Consider the following 10,325-nt stretch of genomic DNA (forward strand, 5'->3'; position numbering starts at 1 on the left):
TCGTTCATCATTTGAACGTTAACATTAAATTTAAAAGCAGCTGTCAAATAAGAGTGCTTTAAAAACAAAAGGAGTCACAAACATCAACTGGCCAATTGTCACTAACAAGCACTAACTTGCAAATCTGCCCGAATCTGTGGTAAGTACCAGCGGCCGACTGTGAGAAAGACAGACGCATCCGACCCGTCCCTCCGACAGAAACAACTGCTCATTTCTCCCCGGCCTCACTTCCAGCTGGTCCCCAAGACGGTACTAGGATCTCCCCCCCCCGCCACCCCTGCCGGCATCCACTGTCGCGCCACCTTCCACACCGGAGACCGGCTGTTGTGCGAGCGGCAGAGCGTGGCGGAGGCGACAGCACGGACTTCAAAGGCCACCTACGAAAGCGCTCCAGCCTCGGCCTTGCTCTCCCGGACTCACCCGGGGGGAAGCCAAAGCCCGTTCCGAGGGCAATCCCGGCAGCGAGGAGAGGCCCGGGGCCAGCGAGTGGGGCTGCACTGCCCCGGGGGCAAACCCTCCGGCCCCAACCTCCTGAGAGGCCCCGGCCGCAACCATTCAACCGAGCCACCCTCAGGTCCTGACCCACAGGAGCCAGGAGAGGTTGACGCGTGTTTACACACGTTGTCCTTTAGGCACAACGCTTTCGGGCTGTTAGGCAGTAAAAGGTCCTACAATTCTCTTCCTCAACTACTCTCACAATGTCACATGCAGTTACTTATTTAGGACCCACCAAGGAGAGGTTGAGGCGCTCTGCCTACGTCATCTCGTTCAATCCTCAAAGCGAGCCTCTAGGTAGACAGCCCAGAGCCAGAGCCACAGCCACAGCCACAGCGGGTAGCCTAGCTGGTGTGGAGACCCGGGTGCAGACGCTCTAGTTAACCCCACACCCCCTCTGAAGCAGGTGCAAAGTTCAGGAAGGCCCCCAGGGTCTCCTTCCCTTTCTCCCTACGCCCTCCACGCGCACACTCCTGCTCCGACCAAACCATCTTTTAAAGTCCGCGCACCTCAGGGCCTTTCCGATCCCCACTCACCCGGGCGGTTCTGCAACACGGTGGAACTTCACCTTCTCTGTCCCCCGCGCCGCCCACCCACGGACCCCCTCACCTTCGCACTTCAGGCCCTACTCGCTTCCCAGACCCCCACTCACTCGCCCCTTCGTTCTTTCATCCTAGCGGCCGCCAAAATACCAACGTGTCCTTCGGGCAGCGAACCCCACACCACTTTCCTAAGAACTCTTCTTTCTGTTTCAAAAATAACATCACCGTTGGGGCGCCTGGGTGGTTCGTCCAGACGGTTGAGCGTCCTACGCTTGATCTCGCCTCAGGTCATGATCTCAGAGTTTGTGAGTTCGAGCCCCGTATGGGGCTCTGCGCTGACAGCGCAGGCTGTTTGGGATTCTCTCTTTCTCCCCTCGGCCCCTCCCCTGCTCACACTCTCTCAAAATAAACTTAAAAAAAAAAATGTTACTGAGGCATATTTTGCCCATCGTGAAAATCACCCTCTCCAAGCACACAATTCAATCCTAGATTTACTGAGTTGTACAATCAGCACCTGTTCTAGAACATTTCATCACTCCATCCGCCCCTCCCACCCATTGGCAGTCCCTGTCCTCTCCTCTCCCACCTCAGGAAACCACACAGCCACTTCTGTCTCTAGCTCTGTTGTCTCTGGCTCATTTCATACTGACAGAATCATACAATCAGGTCTCTTAGGGTGTCCGCTTCCTTCACTGAGCGTGCTCCCCGAGCGCGTCCACGCAGTAGCACGTATCTGGAGACAATTTCTTTTAACTGCTGAAGAGTATTCAAGGTGTACATGCCAAATTTTATCCATCCGTTCACGCACTGAAGGACAGTTACGTCGTTTGCAATTTTTAGCCATCGTGAATAACGCCACTCGGATCATTTGCAGATCTTTGTGTGGATAACTGTTTTTTCTCTTGAGAAGATTCCTAAGAATAGAATTGCTCGGTCATATGGTAAATGTATGTTTAACATTTTAAGAAACTGCCAAGCGGTTTTCCAAAGGGGCTGCACCACTGTACGTTCCAGCAACGTACGAAGGTCCTTCATCTATTTTTTATGGAATACCCATTCCAGGGGGTGTCAAACGGCTCGATGGGGTTTTAATGGCGGTGACATGCGAAGGAGGGAGAGAAAAAGAAACCCACAGTAACGGGATAAACTGGAAGCAGCGTGAATACGTGCTGCAGCCTCGGCTGGGTCCTCCCTGTTCACCCAGAGGTTCTGCCGCGTCTCTCGTGCCTGTCTCCCCGACCTCCCCGATAATCCGCACGTCGTCCACTCTCCTCGTCCAAGACCCAGCCCCACACCCCACCGCAACCCGTCCCGCTACACCCACCACGCACGGCCACCTCGGGGTTATTCCTGCCCCAAGAAGACGGCTGCGCAGCTCCCACTAAGTGCCAACCTCTCTGGAGGAGCTCTGCCTCCCGTCCCTGTGGGCACACCTCAGCACCCTGAGTCGTCCGTCACCCTGTCTCCTTCGCCTGCGATCTGGCCCTTTCTTTCGGGTTCTTCCAATGAACAGCCTCTAGCTCCAGGTCACACACACACACACGGCCTCCAAGTACTTCCTTCTTCAAACTCTCAGTGAAGCTTTCTGAGAGTCACTTAGATTCCCAACGTCCACTTGTCTAGACTTCCACACACTGTTCAGCCCACGCCAATCCGATTCCTATCCTCAAACGCCGACAAAACAGCCCCTCTCAGCAACACTCAACAGGGCTACTCATCCCTCCCTCCTGAAACTCCCCCCGACTAGTTCAACACCATCCCGCTCCTCTGTGTCTCCCGCCTCACATTTCAGCATGACTCTCGAGCACATGCAGTAATAGTTCCAGACTATTCTTTAAACAACAGTGAAACAGTGAATAGCCCTGGAAGACAGACAGCGCCTCCTTCTGGAGCAAAGGGCAGGCACGCCTACTCTCCATTACAACAGACCTGGGTTCCCTAAGTCCGAGCTCCCTTTTTGTAACACCACCATTCCGCGTGCGCGCATCACCTGGCCCTCTTCAGGGTCACCTGTAAGAACGGGGGCCTGCATGCTGGTGCTATGGATCTCGCTTTGCTGTGGGTAATAAGCCACCCGTTGTCTCTGAGAGTCTCGTGTCTTCCGTCAGCATCTATGAAAGTACGTCAGGCTAACTTGTTCACTTGAAAGGAGGGTAAATTTTAGATCCTTTCCAGTCCTTAACACCTTCTGGCAGGACTGTGTTTCCTGGCCAGACTCTACTCCTCTGCCTGATAAATATATATATATATATATATATATATATATATATATATATGTATACACAATATATATATATATACATAACATTTATTTACGTATGTATGTATGTATGTATGTATGTAAAGCAAGCTCTGGGTACCAACATGGAGCTCAAACTCACAACCCTGAGAACAAGAGTCACATGCCTGGGGCGCCTGGGGGGCTCAGTCGGGTAAGCGTCCAACTCGTGATCTCGGCTCAGGTCGTGATCTCATGATTCACAGGATCGAGACCCGTGTCAGGCTCTGCGCTGACAGAGGGATTCTCTCTCTCTCTCTCTCTGAATAAGCAAATAAACTTTAAAAGAGTCACACGCTCTATTCGCTGAGCCAGCCAGGCCCCAGTACTTTAGACTGCAGTCCAGACTGAGAAAGAGGGCTAAGGGGGGAGAACCCACTGGAGTAGCTAGGGGGTGGACCTAAAAACCCTGGTCAAGGCCAGAGGCCTGGACCAGTTCTACGAAGTCTTGTAACCCCCTCAGATCTGGCAACAGGATTAAGTCCTATCTGTCTCTGATTAGAGTCAAGGTATCGTTTCTGTCTCTAACTAGTACTAGGCGGGACAGATTTCCAATAAAGAAGTGTGACCTTTAAAACGCACGCGCACACTACTGCCATGAATGAAATTTAAGAAGGCAGAGAGAAGATTCCTGCTTCTTCAAGACTATTTTCGCCCACTAACTGACAAGGTGGAGAAAATAAGAAAAGCAGCACCTACTATGGAGGAAAGCGCACACACGTGCACTGTCCTCAGGCACCCCTGGCAGGCACACAACCCGGCACCAGCTGCTAACCCAACAGACACGCTCTGTGACACTGTGCAAACCGCCCACCCGTGGTGCAGACGGCCCTCTGTGTCCCAGGACCTCCCTGGCTGCCGCGCGCGAGCGAGAGCCAGGGCCGGACAGGTCAGTGACCTACAGCCTGAGGAGAAAAAAATACCCTAGGACAATGATGTCCCTGTCCCAGGATTTGCAATCAGGACACAGAGTGACCCAAACGGTGTTAAGAGCTAACCTAGAGACTGAGGCTGCCATTTGGGGCCACATCTAAAGTTAGCGGGCAAAGGACGCTGGGTTGCAATGAAGCAGGGGGGGGGGCAGAAGATTTGAGGGGGGCAGAAATCTGAAGCCCTGAGAGGAAAAATAAAGAACTTCCTCAATTCTGGCCCATGTGCATTTTCTTCAGATACAGCCACCTTTCACCGGCCAGGGAGCTCTGCACTATTACGATAAATCTTTCTTCGCTTGAGGTAGCAGGGGTCTGTTCTGTGCCACCCAAAAGGCCAAATCTAGAACACAAAACGTCAACGAAAGCAAAGTTAAAATCAACAGGCCCTTGGACAAAATGTGGAGGGGGAGTGAATATGCAGCTGTACCTGAACAACAGTCGGTACAAAAGTCATAACAAAAGTCACGTTAGGTAAAAGTAACCCTCAGAAAGTTCTGCACCGTGTGTAAACTTTACAAGCAAACTATTTTGCTGCTAAGCCAACTCACAGCCCTTTCCAGAGTCCAGTGCAGACACAAGATCAGAAAACACGGACTTGTGTCCCTTCTAGCAAGAGAACTACTCCAGCAACAGACAGACCTGTGACAAGCCAGCCAAACTAGGTTAAAACCATAGGCGGAAAAAGTCAGCCACGGTACAGTCTTAACTGGCTGGTAAAACAATCATAATGTAACGACCAGCAGCGGCTACAGTGGGCATCACATGAAATGAGTAAGTGGGCTACAGAGACAGACGACTAGAGGGTAGTAGACATTCAAAAAGAAACACAGATAAAAAGACTGGCAGCCTTCAAGTGACAAGAACAGCCTCTGGCTTTAGAAATCCTGGTTCCCATGAGGACTGACGGCTTTCTTCCTTCGTCTTTGGATGTGTGGAAACCGCATCTTTCCTTGAGTTTTTGTTCCTTAAATCAAGGGTAAGCCTGGAACACGCAGTACACAGTGAAAAAGAAAAATGCTGATGAAGGTGGAGGGAATGGCACGCTTTCAAACCAATGAAGCTAATGACAAGCTTACGTCAAAATTTAAGTATCTCTCCTCACACACACACACACACACACACACACACACACACAGCAGCTTTATTTAAATAGGGAAGAGCTGGGAGAAGCTCACCGAACTATTTGGCATTCACACAGGCAGTACGGTGCAGCCGCCGAGGCTGCTGAAGAGTATAGGTATCCTTGCTACCTGAACTCACGCTCCCAGACTCAGAAACCAGAGGATCAGATAGCAAGGGATACTCGTATTCCAAGGCATGGAAAGATGCTCATGATACAGCAAGTAAACAAACAAAAAGAGGTTACGAAACCACACACCCGTATTTCTCTTAAAAGTGGCACATTTACATGTATCTGTACCCACAGGTTAAAATGACAGTTTCTGCACTGCCTGAAGTGTTGCCTTCTTGCGTTTCTCATACCCAGTCTAATTTCTCATAAACAATAAAAACTCTCCTAAAAAATAGGCTTTTTCAGAGGCTAGGTTAGGATGTGGAAAAGTAAGCCTCGGCTCTACTACAGGACGGTAGTGAAGCAGTCAGGAAGGGAAAGAGGGCGAATGAGCTGGCCTGAAATAAAGAAGGGGCCCGGGGCTCTACTCCAGCCGAACACCCCGTGCTCAGCGACAGCCGCTCTGAAACGCTCACCACCGCCAGGCCAGTCTTTGCACTGTCCTCCCCCTTCCTCAACACTTCCCCTTCCGTTTGTTCTACTAATGCTGACCGTTCTCACTCCCTATGTGCTGACTGTCCTGCATGACCCGTCTGTTCAGTATTAACTCAAGTCCTAGTTCCTTCAGAAAGCAGTCCGACTGTCCCAGGGAACAGTGATTTCTCCCCTCCTTGGAAACATCCAGAGATCTATGTACAGAGTTACTCAAAATCTCGAAGGCTGTAGTCTGTGCATCGGAGCGCCTGAGAGGCAGCTCCCGATCACTAAAAAGGCGATTTGCCAAGGAACTTATAGAAGATCGAAGTGAAATCAATGTGCAGGATGTGTCCACTTCCATAAAGACACATGAGTATAAACCTGGGAAGCAAAAAGATCAAACGGCAATAAAACAAAAAAAACCCCACAGAAGTGAAGTCATTTATGTTGTGCTCTATGGAAAGACAGACGGAGTAAGGAAGAATCCAGGCTGGCTCACTCCCCAACCACTTCAACCCTTTCTCCCTTGCCGCATCTACTGTAAAAGCTGGAAAGCCACCTATTCTGACCTTCAGCCTCCCCGAAGTGGACAGGGGCCACCGACCTGGCCAAGGAGATACAGGCAAAAGCAGAGGGCTTTTCTCCCTCTGCTGCCCTTCAAGCTGCCGAGGACATGGACAATGTCTGGAGGTGCAGCGGCTCTTTGTGACCAAAACAACGAAGGCAAAACAGAAAAAAAAAGAAGCCTGGATCCTTGCTGGCACTGGTGCCATAAGGTCCCCGTCTGCCCAAATCTCGAGTTCCTGTTACACGGGAGAAACCACCTGTTTGCTGAAGTCACTGTACAGCAGGTTCTCAGCTCGACGCAGGCATTCCTGACACAGCACGCAGGGAGATCAGGAGAGGGGCTCGCAAGAGTTAAGTCATTACAGCTGTCATGCTCCACCTGGCAGGCATCAGAATGAGGGACAGGAGCAGAGAAGACCATGGTCCCAAACCCCGTGACTACAAAGCGGGGTCCCCTAAGCACATCTCTGGAAGGCCATCCAACATGGTCCCTCCAGAAGTGCAACAAAGACTCTTTGTTCTGATGATAAACAAGCAAAACAACCCTCCACTGAAGCGACTCCTCTCTTCCCAAGTCACTTCTTTTCCGATTTTATTCCCCCAAGTGAGGACTAAGAAGGTACTAATTATTAATAAACCTTTCCTATACCACTCCATGAATAAACAGAGCTTTAATCCCATGGAAATAAAAACCAAATTTCTGTTTGAAGGCATTTGTATTTACAGTGTTTTATTATTTTTTTTCATGGTTATAAACACCTCGGTGTTCTGGAACTCAGTTATCCGGATGGCCACGAAAACTTATCTTCCAGAGAGAAATTTAGCTTTTGTGTTATTAAGCATTCTCTTTCAAAACATTTTAGTTATTTTTGATAGTTCCCTATGTTTGTCTGCATTTTGGAAATACAGGCCGTTTTCAAATGGGCACATTCCCACAAATTATCCACAGAGAGAATTCATACTTAATTTTTAAAATATCCGCACATATGTTCTTTCAATCATTAAGCTATAAAAATATGGGTTAAGAAACTTCTAGGCCAGAATCACTAGATATTTGAAAGTAAAGGGAATAGAAGATCTTTCTTACACATAAGCACTGTTAGCTGTTCCCTATTCAAGATTTACAAATTCACCATCACATGAAGAATAAAAGAAATGTGAATTAAAGACATACGACACTAAGAAAACCACCAGCCTCTCCTAATACAAACCACCGCACCCAAAGATGTAAGGTAAGGGTACTGCTCCCATTTTGGAGAACCTTTTATTTTTAAAAGGCAACCTGGTTCTAAGACAGGGTTTCTTCTCCAAAAATTGAAATATTCTCATGATGTACACGAAAAACTGCCAGTGGCAGTCTACAATATTTAGACACATCAAAATCTACAGGAAAAATCACAAAAGCAATCTTCTTAAAGACTATAAGAAGAAAAGATTAAAAGAAAAGCTCCTCCAAAATGCACTGCAATAGATTTCGCATTTATCTTTTCAGTAGTTTTTCACTGAAAAAATCCAAACAAACAAAAAACACTATTCCAAACAGGTCTTTCTTCATTGGCTGGTTCAGTTTTCAATTGTCCATAGAGTCAAGACTTCCATCAGATACCCTAGGGTTGAGGCAAATTCAGTCTTCTGAGCTCTCAGTGAAGGGTTTGACCGTGGTCAGGCACCTGCAAAGGTCTGGCAACGGTGCTGGTGCACAGGCCAGGGCAAGCCATGCCCTGGAGAACAACTCACATCAGCGGGCCCTGTTGACGGTTCCGATTCAAGTACAGCAGGTAAAGTAATGGTGGGCACTGTTCACGTGAAAAACTAAAGCATGGGTATGATAGGTATAGAATATCATCAGTCCAGGGTTTTGTGTTTTTTTTTTTTAAATAGTTCTCTGCGGAAAAAAAACCCACTGCTAAATGAACTTACATTTTTAAATGAGAAGTTAAGGTATGGACTTATACCCTCCCTCAAACAAAAGTCCCAACAGGAGATTTAAAATGTTACAGGTATGTGTAGGCTTACCTGTTACAACATGGTGGAAGTAAATTTAAAATTTCTTCAGCTGAGCTTAACAAATGCAGTTTTATTATTGGAAAACTAAATCCCTCCCCCCCACCCCGAAAATTTAAGCAACATTACCATACTTGGTGCCTCCAAGTCTAGGTACATTGAAGAACTTCTTACATGAGCTGTCATTTAATGTTTCGATAAGGTACTCAAAGGCATATCCTGAAAAAAAATTATAGTTTCATGAAACCACAGCTACTAAGTACCTTAATACAAAGTGAAAACAAACAGAAACCAGCTTTGTCCATTAAAATCTTCTGCAATGGTGGAAACGTTCCATATTGCAGTGTCCAATAAGGGAGCCAATCAGCCACATGGGCTACCTGAAATGCAGCCATAGCCATGGAGGAATGAATTTTAAAACTTAATTTTATTAATTTCAACCTAAATAATCACGCCACAGCTAGGGTCCACTGTATTGGACAACAAAGTTCAAAGCATGATTCTTATCACATAAAAACAGCTGAAGTAACGAACTCCCTGAAAGGTGGCAACAAAGAATACCTACCCAGAGAGAAGAAATAAGAATGATTTAAATGATGTACAGGCGTTTGTTTGGGGGAGGGCCCTGTCCTGAAAAATGCTAAGTACAGATAGAAACACTCTGAGAACGCCACAATGACAAGCGTTGGGGTTTTTTTGGTTTTTGTTTTTTGTTTTCAATAATCGAAAGAGATTTTTACAGAGTGTTGGGCAACATGGATAAATCAAAACCACACGAAAACAAAAACTTGTCCGGTAAGACCCTGCCAGGTCTGCAGACCCAAAGTACAAACGAACAACAGATTTCCCCCTAAAAGAGAGGAAGCGAACCAAGAAGTCAGAGACCCGGGGGTCTCCGCGGAGCGTTCCAGCTCGCAGCGTTTCCCGGGAGCAGAGCCTGCGGATCTTTTGTGCAGACTCATCGCGGTGGGTGGGCAGGACCCTCGGCGTTAGCACCCCGGCCCACTGTGGGAGCGGGAGCGCGTCCTCCCCCGTGGAGGACGAAGACGGGGGGTTGTGGGGGGGGGGGAACCCCGCGCCGCAGTGGGTGCTCCGGGACCGGCCGACCGGAGCCCGGCTTGACCGCTTCCCCCTCCCCCCACCACCACTCCGGGCCGGAGCCCGCGGCACAGGGAGGGGCTCAGCCGAGCGGCGGGGTCCACCCGCGGAGGCGCGAGCCCCCGGCAGGGAGACCCCGCCCCCACCCCGGCTACCGCGGACGGGGGCGGCCGGAAGGCAGGCGGCCCCTCCCGACCCCGGAGCCGCCGAGCAGCGGCCTCGGGCAAGCGGCGGGCCCCGCGCAGGCCGGCCGGCCGGGGCGAAGGCAGCGGGCCCGGGGCGCGCGGCCCGCCGGCCAGGCCCGGGCGAGCGGAGCGGGGAAGCGCGGCCGCGGGCGGAAACTGACCTGCAGCTGGGGCGTCCATCGCCGGAGACCATAGTATCCCTGCGGGGAGGGGGCCCGCGGGGGAAGGCGGGGGAGGACCGGGCGGGGAGAGGAGGAAAGGCGGGCGGGCCGGCGGGGGAGCAGGAAAGGGGCAGTCTCGCGCAAACACCGCGAGAGCCGCAGCGCCGGGCCGGCCAGCGCTCGCGGGATTTGCCGCCCAACTGTCGCGAGATCTTCGGACGAGGAAACAAAGAAAGACAAGGGGGCGGGGCTCCCGGAAGGCGTTTCTCCTGGCCCCGGAGCTAGAGTTACAGGGTTGTGGCCGCCTCGGGTGTCCTACTGGGCTTGTGGGGTCGAGCGGCATGCGGGTTCCCGT

The 10,325-nt window shown here is 50.3% G+C and overlaps 1 protein-coding gene across 2 annotated transcripts in view; it reads right to left on the reverse strand.

Annotated features, from left to right (window-relative positions):
* Window positions 1-10,099, reverse strand: part of IREB2 (iron responsive element binding protein 2) — a 48,419-nt gene extending 38,320 nt beyond the window's left edge. The window contains exons 1-2 of one of the 2 annotated variants that reach the window (XR_003969239.1): window positions 9,971-10,086; window positions 8,656-8,745 (exon numbers count right to left, since the gene is read on the reverse strand). Coding sequence is in view for 1 of the 2 variants with exons in the window: in XM_030317187.1 (XP_030173047.1) it covers window positions 8,656-8,745; window positions 9,971-9,989 (109 nt within the window). In the remaining variant the exon portion in view is untranslated. Of the gene's footprint in view, window positions 1-8,655; window positions 8,746-9,970 lie in introns of both variants that reach the window. The other variant, XM_030317187.1, reaches the window with a different exon arrangement.
* Between the last annotated feature and the right edge of the window lie 226 nt (window positions 10,100-10,325).

Source organism: Lynx canadensis, chromosome B3 (assembly GCF_007474595.2).
Source record: "Lynx canadensis isolate LIC74 chromosome B3, mLynCan4.pri.v2, whole genome shotgun sequence".
Lineage (NCBI taxonomy): Eukaryota > Metazoa > Chordata > Mammalia > Carnivora > Felidae > Lynx > Lynx canadensis.